Here is a 19,104-nt window from a genome sequence, read left to right as displayed (position 1 = left end):
TGGAGAAACGCAGAAAGAAATTAAATATAAAATTATTAAAAAAGCCCATGCGAAAAAGAGAAAAAACCTACATCTCAAAGAGGTTATGTGTAAGTAAATATTATTGTGTACTATTACAAACTTATTATAAAATATAAGGAGTGCGCAGTAGGGCTAAAATATTAGTAATATTATTTTAACTAAGATGATTTGTGAAGAATTGAATAGAGATTTTCGGGATGGCAGATAATTATTTAAACCTAGGGTGCTGAAAGAACAAATGTGGTGTTACGATTATATTATCAGATTTCTCTTTCTTCTTAATTTACTCAGAAAAAGATCCAGAGAGGGTTATTAACTATTTACAATATAAAATGTTTAAAAAAAAGTGCACACCTTGAAGCGCGTTATTCATGAATCTGAAAATACGATAAACAGTTGTTGCAAGGACTGGAGAGTATGCTGCAAAACTTTTCTAGCCAAGAGACATTAAATTTTGACGGACAGATTTTGTAATCTATAGTCTAGCATTATCATGCAATAATTCCACTGGATGTGGTCAAAATTCCCTTTAAATTCTACCAAAAACAAAGTATCACTGTATCTGTACGAATTTTGCGTTTTGGAATTGACGCGGAGGATCATCCGGCATCAACAGATTATTTTTCCGCTTCGAACGATCGGCACAAATCCACTTTTCGTATTCTGTTACAATTTGTAAGCAACATATTCTGTTACATCATGTAAAACTAAGTGACGTATCACTTTTAGGATAGAACACAGTATAACTGATTGCACTTGCAGCTTAGATGTTAGATGGCAGAAAAAAGAAATTGGTGGAGCTCACAATATTGTTCATGGTATTTGCATCGTCAATGTACGTGAATATCTTTGAAAAAACAAATTTTTTTTGTTTTGCTTTTGCTAACTCTTTGTACGGTCTGTTATTACTAACATCTTCTCTGGAGTACTTTGAAGGACCCTCAGTGGTATGATTGCAGAAAGTACAGGGTTTTTGGTTACTCTTAAAACTAGTTTAAAAGCTTTAATTCCGCATGTTTCCGGTGACCACACTCTTTACACCTTTCATGAGGTTTAACAAAATTATAAGTACCAAAGACTGCTAGAAAAAATGTCTCTAGAGACCAGTAAGCTGAAGACAGCTGTTAATGACTTGATGGCTCGCTTTATTGATAGTGTACAAAAACTAGCTCCAACAGCCTGAATTCAATCGAACAAGTGATTTCATCATCTAGTTGCCTTGAAACATTCAGAAGCAAAGTATTTCTTAGATCTGAAACCTTATACTTTTAAGTTGCAGCAGCCGTTTGCTAAAAAATCGTAGTACACACCTACATTGATAATGTATACGAAAAACTAGATTTGAGCTCTGTCAAGAGCAATTTGAAATAAAGACATTTAAGGCATAACAAGATAATTTAAATATTATTGTTTGCTAGTAGTTATGAGCCAAAAGTAGCAGTAAAAAGTTGAGCAAAAACTAGTAGTGTTAAAAGACTTGACCGTATAACGTATGCAAGTGATAAAGGCTTGAGTGTATTTCCGACATTTCTATGGATATTCAATCTGTGACGGAAACCGATAAAGAGATTTAAAATGAAAGCTCTAATAACGTAATTAATAAAATTGTGTACACAGATTGGGAAAAACTGGATTTAGTATAATAAACGATGATATTTGTCAGGTGTGTTTTCCATTTTTTTTGTATTGCTCAGAATAAAACAATAATTATTATAAATATTTTATGTTGATTTCAGCATGTTGTGGAGAAAAAATTTTAATGCAGAAGTAGTCTTAATGGTATTCATAAAACTAACTACACTTTTAAAAACTAGGCTAACAGTAAGAGAAGGTGAATTGTTTCTTCATTATAAAAAATTTTTAACTGTCAAACCAATTAGTATTAAATCGCTTTTTTACATTTTTGAAGAAACTGAAAAATACTGCTTAATCAGACAAATCCTGCGTAATTATTTTAGTCTGTTATCTTACTAATATACAAAGCAAAGTCGTTAAAACCGTTGTAATCGCTATCTGCGAAAACTATTCAACCGATATTGCTGAAATTTTACATACTGATTCTTTACACTTCGTAAATGGTTTAAGTATAGTTTAGTCCTTGGAAAAATTAATAACTGAAGAAATCAGTGGGCTTAAAAATTTGTAAAAATATGCTAGTTTTTCACTTAAGTTCAGTAGGATCTGCAAGGTGGCATAAAAATAAAATCGAAGCTACCTGCAATAGCATTAAGTAAGTCTGGTTGTTATATTCCAGAGCAAAGTACCAGCTACTACAGTCGATCATCGGCAGTGCATGAAGGACAGAGCTAGAAGTCGTGCAGCTAGGTATCCCGACAACGCTGTTATCTATTGGATAAGCGTCTTACGCCGAACTTCATCCCGAACCACCAGGTTTGACGAGTGCCACGACCAAAAAGGAGATCTAACCGCTAACGTCTCGGATGAAATATCAGGAGACGTTTCTAGCCATAGCACAGTCTGCTCTAGCATGTTTGGGTTTCATGTCCATTCTCCCAGGCCCACTTTGTCGACTAACGATGAGCGGTTGGTTATCTGGGGTAGGACTCAAGGACGAGATATTGTTTGGTCAGTGGCAAACCTCCCTCCGCCACGGTCTTCGTACGCAGGGACTTTGAAGATAAGAGTCAAGCTACCCGCAGCCAGCTCTCTATCATTAAGAATAATAGTAAAGAATGGCTGGAAGTCTCACCACTGGCTTTCTTCAGGGTCATTATAAGTAAATACTATTCTTACTTAACAATCAATTTCATCAGTTCTTATAATGGTCACCCAAGGTTAATCTACTTTGCCAACAAATATATTTTTACTACCATTTTTGGCAACAATTTGTCGACTAAAAGATATAGAGCTGGCTGCTATTAAACCAAGTCAGTCATTTACTGGCAGACATCACGATCAAAGTTGTTCATCGCAAGGCTAGGAATCTCGGTGATCGACGACCCTATTTTACCCTCTTGACTCTGAGCATTTAACTAGGAATCACCGATCTTCTCCAAGGTCTCCGCTGGGATAAGCTAACAACTATGAAGAAAAAATAAACTTGAGCCAATGGGACAGTCTCCAACGGGCAAGCTTCACAAATCAATCCCTCCACCTTAAATCACCAAAACAACTTAGTCTGCAAAAAAAAGAAGGTGCTTTCGACTCCAACATCTTTGACATTATATCAAGAGATGTCGGGAAAGAGCTTTACAACTACCTCCAAAGCTTTAAACGTTGTAGTTTTCCTCCCGATCAGTGTGGTGCTACAATAACAGGCCAAAGAAGATCACCCTCAGGTATGGAGGCAATCACGTTTGCTGGAAACCTCAGTCGAGAAAGAGTTTACTTTATAAGCTCACTGGTCCTTTTAAGGGTCATTGGACGTCAAACTACCTTACCAACAAATATATAACAACCTTATGAAATTAAAAAAAAAATACATTTTTGGGCTCACAAAAGTCTTAACTAAGCCAAAAGTCGCAAGAAGTCGAATTGGAACTAAAACTTCAAATATATCTAATGAGTACAATTTTAGGCCTCAAAAAAATGACGCTGAACATTTATCGAGATTGAAACAGCATACAAATTGATAAATAAAGAATTTATTAAGTGAGAGATAAGCGTTTCACTGTAACGCTCATAGTAATCTCTTGAATCTTCCAGATTTTTAAATAGGTAGAATATGTATTTGTATTTTTGTGGCGATAAAAAATGTAGAGATGGACTTTGTTGCTGTAGTACTAAAGTTGTGATATAAGAGAAAAAAAATTTGTAATTATACATTTTTTGAGAGTTTTAAATCTTTACAGCTTTAAAAAATAGCCTTCGTCATCGATTATACGGGAGAATTTGCAAATCAGCAGCCCTATAGGGCCATCGATTATTTCATGGCATAAAAAACGCAGGGTACTTTTCAGCATAATTATAGTTTTTTCACTTCTTACAGCTTATTATTTAACCAAATAAACTGTATGCATTTCAAACAAATATGTTTTTAATTAGAAAATTTTTGTTTTGAAAAGTGTCAGGAATAGATCTAAAATTTTCTACTGGAAAGCTTTCACATTACATGTTAACACACTACGGTGTTCCATTTAGTGAGTCTTGGGCAAAGTCAAGACGAGGGGCTACTAGTAATGTTAGAAGGCACTTTATTCCAAATGAAAATACCTTAATATTTAGATCATTTTAATTTTTATATTGATAACAGTTGAACAAAAATTAAAATTCATAGGTTGTCTCATTGTTTTTTGTACTTTTATAATAGGTTCGAAGCTAAAACTATTAAATGCCTGGTATATTAGTTTGGATTGTATACGAAATTTGCTGAAATAGTTTACTGTTACAGTGATACATTATATATTTTTAAAAAGAATATCCTACTACTATTAAATATAGACTAGGATTCAGTGAGTCAGCGTATGTGACAGATGCAAGCGTGGTGTTAGAAATGTTATCAGAGCAGGTAGTTGTTTTGAAATCATCAAAAGATTCGATGAAAGTGCACAGTCTTATTCTGGCGATCATAACAGTACGTCGTGTCATGGTTTAAGTTCAAACTTTTTTGATCTACGTAATGTATTGCTTAGAATTTTTAATTTATAAAATAATAAAATGTTTATTAAATTCACATTTAATCAATGTACACATACTTATTCCAAGAATAATTGCACCACTTTCGTACACAATTTTTTTATGTAAAATATACTTCTATAACATTCTATAGCACGCAATACATCAATATAAATATATTTTACATTCTATAGCACGCATTATATCGATATAAATATAACTTTATACTTGGATACCCAAGTACCCACTGTCCAACGGTTTCTACCCTCTTAAAGTGTCTGCATGTGCATTCCATACTTTTTTTTTCCTATGGGCCCCAAGTGCAACTGCCACTTTGCGCCCTTGGGCCACAGTTTTGTACCCTTGTAATAACTTTGAGCTCACGGGCAGAAAAGTTTTTTCGCTCTCTCCAGGCACAAAGTATTTTTTTGACTTAAGGCCCAAAGTAATTAACAGGGTGCAAAGTGTGCCAACGGGCGCTAAATTGCATTTTGTGTCCTCAGGAAAAAAATAGTATACGTGACTCGAGTACAAACACACAAAAACCACGCCCTTCGGGAGCCCATATTTATGCTTTGTGCCATAGTAACGTAAAGTTTCATTTCCTACCTTGAGCGTTTTTTAAGATCTGGTATACCCTCCGTAAGAAAAACAGTGTTCAGTACATAAGTGCTATTCATCTGGGGCTACCTTACTTTCTTTTGAGCTGCAGTGTAGCCCTCGAGGCGATGGCACTTTTGTGATGAAAACTATCATACTACTTGGGTAGTTCAAAAATTTTTCGATTTTTAATCTTGTTCTAAGAATGCAATGAAATAAGAAAAGAGTTAAAAGAAAAAAAATTAATTCATATCATTCCTGCTGGATAAATCAACATTACGGTGAAAAATACTATTGATTGTAGACATCGACAAATAAAGCTTATATTTGCATTTGTGTTTTTACGTGCTTATCTATTTTAAAAGTTCAAGCAAAATTAATAAGAAGATGCTAGTTGGTCCCTGTTATGGATGTTGTGCCGTTTCAATAAAAAAATAGTTAAAGCAAAGGATAATTTAGTAACTAAATTAATGTTGCTTGCATCATTACGAATCCATCCGTTTTCTCTCAGCTCCTTTCTTGTTTGATCTAATAATTTAAATAAGCTCAAATCTCAGCGAATTGTTGAAGTTGCTTACCATGAAAATTTCTAATGCCCGTGCATATGTATATTAGGCTGACAGAATTAGCTCATGAGAAGGCTGATCTTAGATGAAATTCCTTACAGTATCTTACATAATTTATTCGATGTAATTGGTGGTAAAAAACATATCTTTAAAAAAAGCGCCCGTTCAAAACGTGGGCATCATTTGTTTATTAAAAATTGTACGTAAAAAAATGCAAAAACATCGTGTTTTTTTATTATATCTTTAAGCCAACCCACGAACGTCATATTTTGTGGTATGTCATTTGTAGGTATTATTAAAACGAACAATTTGCAACCGGAATATAAATAAATATTTTTATTTTTTTGAGAAAATAAATTTATTTACTAAAAAAATGTCGAATGTTTGATTTAATCTGATCTCATTGACGTCATCTGACAGGACCTAGCAGTAGCTCATTTTTTTCGTTGTAACGTCTAATTTATGAATTCACTAATGACATAACGATATTTCCAATTTCTTATTAACAAAATGGTCTTTACAAAAGTAAAAAGATTTTTTTGGGATATTTCATTAACAAATTAATATATTGGCATTACACTAGTATATTCTGGTAAAAGCTGAAATTTGTTTACGAATTAAAAAAAAAATTTTTGTCAAATTTTTACAATCCGAGATGATATTTTTTCAATTGTATCTTACGCCATTTTTTTATTTAACAAAGCAAACGTTTAAAACTTGGACTGTAGATATTTCAATACTTTAATTCTTATACCCTGTATTTTTTTTAAATGTTATGTTCTCAAGGGCTTGTTACAATGTTTATTGACAACCGCCTTATCAAGTTATAAAAAGACGCTTGTCATTTTTAACTACAGTTTTTGGATAGAACAATTTCAAATTTTTGCCTTGAGGAAAAAAGGTTGTATCTTGGTAATTTTTATCTGATTTTGACTTTTTTTTTCATTAAGGGTAGCGTGACAAAATATTAACAACTACCGTATTGCTAGTTTTGATAATTTTTTAATTCATTACAAACAAATAATTGTTTTTTTTTAGGCATAGAGATTAGAAAATACATGAAAGTAAAGATGTGTTAATCCCGCAAAATGCGTGCCCTTTCTTATTCTTCTTTATCTCCTTTTCGTCTTTCCTTCCTCTTTTCTCAATCCCGTTTTCATGATTGCAGGGGTAATTTGAGTACTTAAATGTACACCAAAACAATTTAAAAAAAAACAAAGTAGTGTGTACCACAGCATAATTTTTACACAATGTACAAATGGTGTAATTTTTTTTTTCTGCGGCTCTTCAGCTTACTCTTGTGCATTTTGTTGTTAGAGTGCTTCTATTTAAGCAATTGTCAACGATTTTTTTGATATCCGAACCTTTATTTGAAGGGCCATCTTTAAAAAAAAATCATTTGTTGATAATAAACTAGTTAAAAAATTGTCAACAATAGCAAAACTGTAGTTGTTAATATTTCAGCACTCTACCGCAAATAAAAAAAGGTTAAAATCGTATCACAAATGGATTAGATACAAGCTTTTTTCATGGAAGTGTCAATTTAAACTTGTTCTATCTAAAAAATTTTAGTTAAATATGACAAGCGTGTCTTTGTAACTTAATCTTGCGCTTTTCAATAAACATTGGAACAAGCCCGTAAAAACGTAGTAAAAAAAAAAAAAATACAGCATAAAAAATTTCAAGTATTAAACTTCTTACAGTCCAAGTTTTAAATGTCTGTTTTGTTAAATAAACAAATAGCGTAAAACCCAATTTAAAAAATTATCTCAGCTTTTAAACATCTTATAACAGAAATTTTTTTCTTGATTCGTAAAAAAATTCCAGCTTTTAGAAAATACTAGTTTTATGCCCAAATGCTAATTTTTCAGTGAGATATTTTAGATAAACCATTTGTAAAAAAGTTGCACTTTTATAGAGATCATTTTGCTGATGAAAAATTGCAAATATCGTTATGCCGTTTGCGAAGTCATAAACTAGACGTTACAACAAAATAAATTAGCTCCCGCTGGGCCCTGTCAGATGACGTCAACCAGATCCAATTGAATTTAACATTTGACATCTTTTGAATAAATAAATGCATTTTCTCAAAAAGTTGAAAATATTTTTGTCTGAAAAAATTTAAGTAGTTTTATGCGTACAGAAGACATATTTTTACTACGTTTCAGAGCTGTTGAAAATGTTTTGACGGCGTAAAAAAATAAAGAAGTGTTTGAATTTTTAGCGTTATTCAAAAATAATATAAATTGATTTTAATAATTCCAGCCGCAAATTGTTAGTTTTACTAATACCTACAAATGGCATATCACACAATGTTGGTTTTGTTGACAGACTTCAAGATATAATTAAAAAAATACGGTTTTTTTAGCATTTGTTTACATAAAATCGTTTTTATGTAAATGATGTCTGCATTTTGAATAAGCGCTTTTTTAAGGTTTGCTTCTCACGACAAAATACGTCGAATAAACTGTGTGAGTACTGTAAGTAATTTAATCCTGCGGATTAGCTAATTCTATCAGCCTATATAACACACACACACACACGAGTTCAATTATATCACTATTGTTCAATTGCACTTGATGTAATAGAATGTGAAATATTTATATTAATCATAGCAATTACTTCGAATTTCATCTACTATTCACAAAATCGTCATGCTTGATAACAGTTTATTTATTATAAAAGACAAAGTGCATAGAAAGGTCTGGAGCAAATTAAATTGAATATGTAATTTTTTCTTATTTCTAAACTTTTCAAGCACTGCTTCTAAAGTTGTAAGTTCTGTCATAATGTTACTTGCATAAAAATAAGTGTGGTGATATTCAATTTTTTTTGCATTATTTTCAGGTTTGAGATTTACTATAATTATTGGTAGGCTTATAAGATAGCAGCATGAAAAGCTCATTATTAAAATATAATTTTGTTTTGACAAGCAATGTTAGTATTTTTCTGGTAAATCATTATTACCATTTTTCGTTTACACGTAATTTTACATCACATTTTTTTTATTGTTTGTACTTTCTTAAGTACGTTTTTTTATGCATTCAATCATTTGGTGTGTATACTATCATGCATAATGCGATATAATTAACTAAAATCTCATCGTAAGTTTATACGTAGTATTAATGTGTTGTTAGTGTAACGATGTTCTCTTATTTTCCTAAAGATAGCTAAATAATTTTTTATCAAATCGTATCAAATCTTGTATTTACTTTGTTGAATCAGACTCAACATCCCTGGGATGGTTCTGAATTTCATCAAACAATGTGTGTAGAAAAAGTCATTTAATTGATGTAGTATTAAGATTCCAACATTTTCCTATTCCAAGGTTCTTACTTATCTTATTTGTACCTCATTTTTACCTCCTATGCTCTTTTTTCCGTAAATACCATTAATTTTTCCAAGTATGCGAATCTTTCGTGCGGGCCCTTTGCAAATTTTTCCTCAGATGACTCGGTCATCCATCCTACTGGGTACTATTGACAGGGCGCAGAGATTATCTCAAGCACACCCCAGCTATTATCAGGTTTAATGGAAAGATATTTTTCCAATAAACCATCTAACTCGCTGTACCGACCTTTTTTATAAGGAATAGTGACTTTACCCGATGAGCTGGCCAGGTGTTGGCTTTCCTTCGCAAATGAAGCCCCTGGAGGTTTAGATATTTCCAGAAAAAACCACTATTTGTCTTAAAATTCGAAAAAGTGGTGTTTTGAAATCCTGGATATTCATCCCATCGGAAAAGACCGAGAAAAAATCTCAACAAAAATTAAAACAATGATTATCACAACTTATTTTTTTTTAGAAATATCTACTGATGATTTTAGTTACCCTTTCAGCCAGAGAAGGTTTGTTTTTCTTAGAGTCATCCATGTATGTATTTGAAATACAAAATATGACTTATCCTTACTAGTCAATAGAAATATTATTTTGCTTATGTTGAAAGTTGTGCTAATATCAGTGAGTCTTACATACATTTATAAGTTGAAAAAATGTTATGCTGATGTCAGCAGATAGTACCTTTTATTTTTTTTATAATTGTCTTAACCTTCACAGTTGTTATAAATCTGTTGTCTACTCAGAATAGTTTCTTTTGTACAATAAGGTTAAATTACTTTAGAAATAAAAATAAACAGAAACTTGAAATATTGATACGATTCACTTTATTTGTTGTTAATGTAAAAAAAGTTCGATAGCTAAGTATGATTCGATTTTATTTTTTAGGAAAATTCAGATTTGTATGAAATACAACGCCATATCAATGCAAAGGGTATAGATAGACAAACCTTAAGAGATTTGATAAAAAAAATATTTATCAGATGTGATTGTGTTCAGCAAGATGACAATAATTCAAAATCTCAATGTTTGGGACATGATATATTTTTCTCTGTACATGGAGCTGTAAAAACCTTAGATCTCTCAGAAGAAATGATAACTACTCTTCTCTATTATCTTGAACTTCATCCAAAAAAATTTATTAATGTTTTTCCTTGTACTTATGCGATTGCTGAAATATCTAGTAATAATATCCATACTTTGGAAGAGGCTGCTGAATTTGTAAGTAAACAGATAAAGAGAACCTTTTGTGTAGTACTAAAAATTCATTTAAAATAGTAACTTGAAACATTTTCAGTCACCTTTTTTATCAGCAGCAATTACTTTATCGAAAGAAAATAATACATTTTATAAAACAAGTTCAACTGTTACAGTATCAATACCTGCTCTTGCCCAGAAGATGGTAATGAGCATTGAAGATGCCCTTATCCATTTAAAGAAACTAGAAAATACACCTGGTAAGTCTCCTTCTATAATAGCTTACAGTTTTTGCACCTTAAAATTGTTGATACTTGATTTATCATTAATTTTTCTGTTATCTATGATCTATTCGGCAATTTTCTATCTAGATAGATATGTGAGATCTATTACTATCCATCATTGAAAGAAGTAGATTTAAACTTCTGAATTAGTAATCTAATTACCATCTTTGTTACTATAAATCTTCTGTATGGATTAACTGTCTCTAACTATGCATGCACGTGTGCACGTCAATGTGTCAGTAATTTATTGGACGGTTTATACATTTTAGCAGATAGTAAAAGGTTACACAATATTTAGCCTATAAACAGCAGTCTGAGCAGACAAAATGTTTGGTTTATTTAGTGAGTAACAGGATGAATTATTAATGGAGATTTTTTTTCCAATCTAAAACCTGTGAAGTGTGTTTTAGACGCTTAATACGTCTGCAGTTGCTTTTTAGCAGGATAGATGGCTAACGTTTCCAATGAAGCCTTGGACTTGGGCCGATAAAAAACTCTTGTTTGCCTACAGAAGAGACTTTATGTACGATTTAATGCTTTTTCTTCGATTTACATTGTACAGTAATATAATCAACTCGTAACCCCTAAGTTTTACCAACTCTTTATATATTAATGCTTAAAACATTTTCTCTTGTGCGTATTTAAATATAATACTTTTTTATTACACTTTAATCCATTTTAAATGATTTTGGAATGTAAAACAAAGTATCTCCTAGTACTTCACCCACTTTCTGTGTATAAATGTTTGAGGTTTTTGATTTTGTTTATGTTGAAATATCATTTTTTTTACAACATACTACTATACTATTCTTTTACAAACACAATAGGCTATTATCAGCGTTCATCAAAAAATTCAAATTATGGAGGTATTAAAAAACACGATAAGATTCCAGTCTGTGTGTAACATAAAAAGCATTGCACCATTGTTCTAGTGAGACTTTGTAACCTAGTCCACTTAGTTCGTTAATGTCTTACGGATGCTACACCAAAAAAAAAGATACGATCATACAATGCAGTATTTAAAATTTAGTTTTCGAATATGACATAAATTAATAAATTTGGAAGCTTAATTACTGTTAAAAACTTGTGATTTCTCTTTGATCAAAGTACAGTGACGTTCAAAGTAAGCAAAGTGTGTTTTGTACTGTAATCGACTTCACCAACAGTGAATGTGCGTAGTAATACTGTAACTATGTCAACTGACTTCTCATTTTTAATTATTTTATAAATGGCACTTAATTTTCAGCGTCTGCTGAAAAATACTTGTTCTCGGTAAACATTTGTATAAACCACTGCCTATAACATATTTTAATGTTTGAAAACGTTTTAATTTGAAAGCATTGGCTTTTAGTTCACCAGCGAAAAAATTTTTAAGTTTGCTGCACCATAGCAAAAGCTAAACATGAGCAATGAGAAAGTACTTAACTTAAGTTTTTACTCAACGAATGTTTGACTCAAGGTTAGCTGATATTTGGCTAAACTTTACGACACAAAAAGCCGAATTTTTTCTTAACTAATAAGTAATGAAAAATAATCAAAATCTTATGTTTAAAAATGTTATTACAATCATTATTGAGATACCGTGGTATCCGGATGGTTTAGCGTGCTTGTGTTGCGTTCAGAATCTCGGTGGCTATGGATGGAGACCTTTAAAAGTAGGGCTATTTTCATAAAGTGAATTTACAGTTTATTACTTGTGTATTATCTTGATTATGATTGTGAAAATATTTAAAAAAATAAATTTTTGATTATTTCTTATTAATCATTATTTAATCGGAGATTTGGCTATTTGTGTGACAATGTTTGGACACTTATCGTCTAAACTTAAGTTGAACATTGGTTTGGCGGAAATACAAGTTGGGGATTATCTCATTACCCATGTTTACCTGAGGTTTGACCAAATAAGAAATCTCACCATGCGCTTGAGAGGAAGGGGATACTTAGCGATTATTGGTCCATGAGATATTCAAACTTTTAATACTTCTGTCTAAATTTAGAAAAAAACTGGTATTAAGATTTTTGCGACTGAACATAAAAACTTTTTCCCTTCATATAATATAATATCATAATGTGAACATTTTTTTAAAATTCATCCCAACTTACAAGAAAACCAGAGGCAAAATGTATGGTATTGTAGGTTTGGCTAATTAAGTGGCCTATAATATATTAGAACTTATAATTAAATTTCTGTAAGAATTTAGGATAAAGTGGTGTAGTAGTTTTAAAGATCTTTGCAAAAACATTTTATCTTTGTATTATAGTAAGATAAGCCACATTAGTTTAAATTGTATTAGACTTAAAAACTTAAAACCTGTTATCTACAAACTTAAATAAAAACAGATCAATCAGGTGGGTGGGACCTCAATAGGTTGAAAATCACTAATCTAATCTAGCTAAAATTTTAAATGTGATCAAATTTTTTATTTTTACGAGGAAAAAAACAAAGACCAGTGCAGTGCATTTACACTTTTAAAAAACAATTTTGCTTACAACAAAATTACTTAACTGATTCAGAGTGGGTTGTTTTTAAATAACTTAAGGCTTTTTTAGCAACTGCTTGACCCTCTTAGTGACGTATGGTGATACATAGCAAGATTCCTTTGTTACTCTCAATATCAATTAAAATTATGAAAACATTTTTTTTTATGCGAGAAGTGTAAAATATTTGTAGAGATTGTCTGTGATGCCGTAAAAAAATCTTCTCTAAAATAAAGTGAGTATTTTTTACTAACAAAATTAACCACTGAGTGTGCATATTATCATATCGATCTTCTGAGGCAAATGGCTTTTGAAATAAAAACACTTGTTTTCATACAACGTTTTGTCGACTAGTGTGTCGACCTCTTCAGGCTTTTATTAACAAAAAAAACTTTAATTGCAATGACTGATACGAAAGCTTCAGGAACTTTTTTTTTTTTAATGTAAATGACAGCGGTTTACCTTATGGATAAACCGTGAAGAAATTTTTTTCCGTATTGAGTGAACGACTCTCATGCGAGTCAAATTGGCAAAGACTTTGTCAGGACACTGTGCTCTCCTTTTGTAATAGTTTATTATAGTTGGGTTCTTTGTCTAATTTTTTCTGTTATCCAAAGTTTGTGTTCTGTCTTTTCCAAGTTGAATAATATTAATTAATTTCGTCTGAATTTTTGGAACTGTTTTTCTATGAAACTGTCTTAAATATTGTTCGATTTTATCAAAAATTGTAGGACAATATAATATAGTTAAAATAAAATTATTGTAAGTTACTCTTTTCGCACCATTTAAAGTGTTCTTGTTGTAAAGTATAGAAATTTTTTTTTAATATATTTTTTTTTTTAATTCTTTAGACACTAGTGCAAAAATTCATCTAAACTTTTACATTGATTTAAATACCAGATAATTATGTAATGGTGTCGCTCAACGTGGTATCTTTATTTACAAATATACCGTGCGAACTGGCTACCGTCAGACATTTGGTACCTCCATCGAGTCACCAATTTCTCCTTTTTTTGCTGACGTGACTCTTGAAGGTTATGTCAGGGACTGTTGAAGCATTTTTAAAAAATGAACATAACATCGAACCGCTTTTTTATTTTAAGTATGTTGATGACTCAATTTCATGTGTCTATAAAGATAATATAGAAACCATTTTATAAGTATTAAACAGCTGTAGCATCCATTGAAAATTCACATATGAAGCATAAATGGATCACCGTATTGATTTTGTAGATATAACACTGATTCATAAAAACAATAAAGTTTAAACAAATTGGTACAGGAAATATATCACATAAAACAACAGAAAATCAATATATTTACAAAGTTAATAGACAGAGCAACACAATTATCAGACCAGCTATTTCACAGCGAAAATGTTTGAGTTGTTAAATAGATGCTACATGAGAATGGTTATACTAAGAATTTCACTAAAAAATATGATAAAAAAATAATTTCCACACTTTTCAACAAGTACACCTCAAATAGTACGAAAAGAGTTACTTACAATAATTTAATATTAATTCTACCATATTTTCCCACAATTTTTTATATAGTAAAACAATATTTAAAAAGTTTAATAGAAAAACACTTTCAAAAATTCATTAGAAGTTGAATAACATTATTCAACTCAGAAAAGGCGGATCTCAAACTTTGGATAACACAAACATAGCATATAAAATTTGACGTAGTAATTGCCCCGCTAAATATACAAGAACAAAGAGTGGTCAATCGCTCAGTTAATAAAGGCGAAAATCTTGGTCTGCGGGGTTATGGCTGCTAAAGTGGGGCGTGGGTTTGAATCTTGGTCAGTGGAATTTTTGGGAAAGTTTTTTAATAGTTGTTTCTGTCCAATACTCGTTCCCAAGCCTCGTGGCTAGTCCTATGCCAGAGGGCGAAGCAGGGGTCAAACCTCACGGACGCCCTTGGTAAGTGCGGGACTAGTTGGAGAAGTGAGGAGTCATAGAGGTGGAAAGAGAGAGGGACGCTACCACAAGGTGACCCTAAGATAGGCTCTATGGGTGTCTTGAGTAAGTGTGGACCTCAGAAAAAATTGCAGTGACTACGGGTGGAGAAGAGGGGTAAAAGAGGTTAAATGGAAAGAAGGGGAGAGTAACAGTTACGGCATAGTTGGGTTCTGTGAGTTAGGGACTTAGGATTAACACCCTCTATACTACAGTGGTAGAGGGCGCCCGTAAAAACTAACTTGAGTAGTGTACGGTTGGAAAAAAAGCAGGAACAACAGAAAAGACATTAAGGAAACGAAAAAGAGAGCATATGAACAATAGTGATCCTGATTTAGTACTATGGTTGCATGAAACATCTAATAAACACACGTTCCAATGGGATAACATAAAAATATTAGACAAAGAATCCGACTACAATAAACGTTTAGTTTCCGAAATGTAGTATATCATTTCCAATAGTCACAGTATTAATAATAAAAGACATTTGTATAATTTACGTCGTACGAATAAAAGATTTTTAAAATCGGTACGTTTCTAGTCTCATAGGCACAGGCACCAATACACATATACCTATTTATCGAGGCAGGTTGTTGTACCTTTCTCACAATATTTTGAATCGTGCACGCACAATCATAAAAGGAGAGCACAGTGTTCTGACGAGGACTTTGCCAAAATGACTTGCATGAGAGTTGTTTTCTCAACGCTTGCAATAAATTTTTTCACCGTGAAACCATACGGTTATTCGCTGTCATTTGTATTTATTAAAAATGTTCCTGAAGCTTTTATATCAGTCATTGTAATTGATGTTTTTTTTTATTCACGATTCACGTGCATGATTCAAAAAACGTGATGTGTTTTTTATTTGGAAGTTTGCCCTAGGATAAACTAAAAATTATTGGATAATTCTTAAGTGGTGAGGGAAAGCTTTTTCCAGACACCTTCATAGATATATGTTATACGGCTGGCGCCGGAGGCGAGGCTAGGGGACCTGTTTTTGCAGATGTCACGTGGCCGAAGTGGTGAGGGATTCAAACTAATCATCCCGAGGATTTGTAAATCATGGCGGCAGGTTTCGCGCGTAATTTAAATATAACTGACAACGTTGCTTGGCCGGTAACAATAGTTTTTTTTCTTTTCTTTCTTTTTTTTTTTTAATAGTACTTAAGGTAACAGAAGTGTATGTTGAGCGAAAATTTTTGAATAAAAACAACTAAAAATTTATTTAGAACTTACATTGCATAAAACCATACACTGTAAGCTTACATATGAGCGCATATAAATTTAAAAAATGAATAAAAAATGCCTATAAATAGTTTTTCCATAAAAAAAATTTAAAATTTACACTAGCGCATACAAATTAAAAAATGTGCTATTCTATATCTACTTCTTAGCTGAATTATTTTAATAAAAAAAGTAACACTTAAAAAAACATTTTTTGAAAACATAATAAGTTCTTCATTTGTGGTGAAATATTCTTGAGTCTCGTGACACTTTTTTCACACCCCTTTGTTTCTTAATTCACTTCCAGTATATTTCTGTAATGGAGACAAAAGTGGTGGCTCCAAAACTTCAAAGTAGCCTCCCAAACTGTACGTCCAATATCGTTTAATAATCCTAATACACACACACACATATATATATATAAACTGTTTTATAAATATAAACTGCAAGCATGTGCTTACGTAACACGACGTTCTCTACGTCTTTAAGTATAAAATATTTGTCTAATTGACAATTACATAATTTTATTATTTTGATTTTAAAATTTGTAAAATATAAATGCACAGAATATTTATCGGAATGAATTTTTTCTACAACTGAACACTGACAAAGATCGAAATTAGACTGAATCTGAGTGTCGAAGAAGCAGTGTTGAAGAAAACAAAATTTGATTTTTGAATGTGTCCATATTTTGGGAAACAGTAAGGCTCTATGGTTATAAAGGTGGATTAACCACGAAGTTATAAATGCATGTGAAAGTTAAGGAGTCGTATAACTCACACTACCTAACGATACTCGTAAGTTTTGGAGGTGATATGAAAATTTTGAAAATAGTTTGCAAAACCATATCGTACAACAAACAATATTTTGAAATAAAACGTCAAACATCATTTTTTAATATCCTACAATATTATGAATTCTATTTAATTTAAAATGCATGTCATTTAAAAGTATTTATAAACAGTACGTTGTTAACTCTAATAATACCATGTCAAAATTTCGCTCTAAAAAAAATTATCAATTGGAGAGTAAAGATTTCCTTTAACATTTTTCCGTACAGTTGAGTAATAATCTTCAATAAGCTTTTTCAAATTCGATACACTGGTCTTATTCATTAGAGTTATACTTTCTAATAAAACAGTTAACTCATTCACTATCGATTCCTTGTACTTATCAACTAACGTTGCTGCACATTCCATGTGGAGTACTCTTTCATCCACACAAATGACAGCTTGAATGAGTCCTTAAAAGGGACAGTGTTGCATGACAATGGTTGGTTTTTTTTTTTATTTTTTCTATTTTGTTTCCATCTTGCCCTCCGCTAATCTTATTTTTATCACAAATTACTGATTTCATTGTGTAAGATGATGTGAATATCAACTCGATATTGCCCACTTGTATGCGTTTTATTTTACGAATGTTTTTATTAGTAAAGTTATCAGTTATACAAGCAAAATAACAAAAGCGAAGCTCGCTCCATACATGTGCATTTATTATTACACCACCTGTAAACTGATATTTGGAAAACTGCAATAAAGGCTTGAAATACTGATGATTTACATTATAGTGAAGCCCTACGACGATTTTTTTCGTAGCCATCTTGTTGAGTGGATACGAATGCAGTAATACCTTTGCAGTAGATATTATATCGCTTTTGTTATCTTTTTGATTTTCTGTTAGATTAATAAAATCTGCTGGATGTTTAGTACTATCGTGCGATAAAAAATGCATTTTACTTGATTTAACATGATACATGTTTTATAGATTAGTACGACACAGTTAATTTAAGTTAAAAATCACTTTACCGACAAAATTTTGCAGGCTCTGCGAAAATTATCTATGTCGGTCGTCATCTAAGTTGTAAGGAAGATTAAAAGGTCCATACAAAAGTGAAACCCTTAAGTTTGAAAATTTAGCTGTTGCCCTGTCCCTCTCAATATTTTCATGTCTGGTGCAATCTCCCGGTGCAATCGTGTCGGAAGATGCGTGTAAAGGGTACACCGACAAGTGGTTTAGTGATGTGCTACCTGCATACTCGATTAACGAATTAATAGAAGTACTGCTAGAGCTCCTTATCATTTACCTGATGGGGGTGCACGCGGTCGCCTTGTATTCTGTATATCTAGCTTGTAGTCCTACAGCCATTGAAGCGGTGGTATAGTGTCTACCGCCTAACGCTAGGAACAACCGGCCGTTGAAGGAAATGTACAAGGCGTACGATAAAATTGGTAAGTGATATATTATAGTTCAACAAAATTTTCTATACTTACAAAATGATGCATGATGGAAAAAATTGAGTGAAATACTTTTTTAGTGGCCAAAATATGTTTCGAAGATGTTGAAAATCCTCCAAATGTCGACGGTATACTTAAAAGAAAACAGAAGGAGGATCTCTTGGGTAATTGTATGCCTGGGCCGTCAGGGAAGAAACTTTCTTACAAGAAGAAAAAAATATCTCCAGGTAAATTAAAATTTTTATGGACATGTCTTTTTTCTATGAATAATTTTAACTTTTGAATTATATTTATTTAAAAATATTGCGTAAAAAATCAGCCTGACTGCCCGCTGGAAGAGGTATCCGAACCGACACTCACCCCGTTGGGAGTAACTATGACGCGTGACACCAACATAGGTAACTAATAAATTCTATGTATTTATAATTCTCAAAAAAGCTTTGTATTGTATTCTAAAAAAATTCTTCGACTGGCTTTTGTGGGAAGAAAAAGTAAAGAATGTAGAGATTGTCCAGGCAGGTAGATCGCGAGAATATCGTTTAATAGTAGGTCCTCTCGTTGGTGGTTATTTAAAACCTCAAATAAAAACAAGAAATTCGAAAGGAACCGTGTTTCAGTTTTATGG

The 19,104-nt window shown here is 31.9% G+C and overlaps 1 protein-coding gene across 2 annotated transcripts in view; it reads left to right on the top strand.

Annotated features, from left to right (window-relative positions):
- RecQ4 (RecQ4 helicase) overlaps window positions 1–19,104 on the top strand; it is a 275,707-nt gene that overhangs the window by 132,596 nt on the left and 124,007 nt on the right. For both annotated transcript variants that reach the window (XM_089593850.1, XM_089593849.1), the window contains 2 exons: window positions 9,987–10,319; window positions 10,396–10,555. In XM_089593850.1, the coding sequence (XP_089449976.1) occupies window positions 9,987–10,319; window positions 10,396–10,555 (493 nt within the window). The remainder of the gene's footprint in view (window positions 1–9,986; window positions 10,320–10,395; window positions 10,556–19,104) is intronic.

Source organism: Copidosoma floridanum, unplaced genomic scaffold, assembly GCF_036245765.1.
Source record: "Copidosoma floridanum isolate Cflo_tuat_1 unplaced genomic scaffold, Cflo_Japanese_pri ptg000020l, whole genome shotgun sequence".
NCBI lineage: Eukaryota > Metazoa > Arthropoda > Insecta > Hymenoptera > Encyrtidae > Copidosoma > Copidosoma floridanum.
This window is presented reverse-complemented; position numbering and strand designations above follow the sequence as displayed.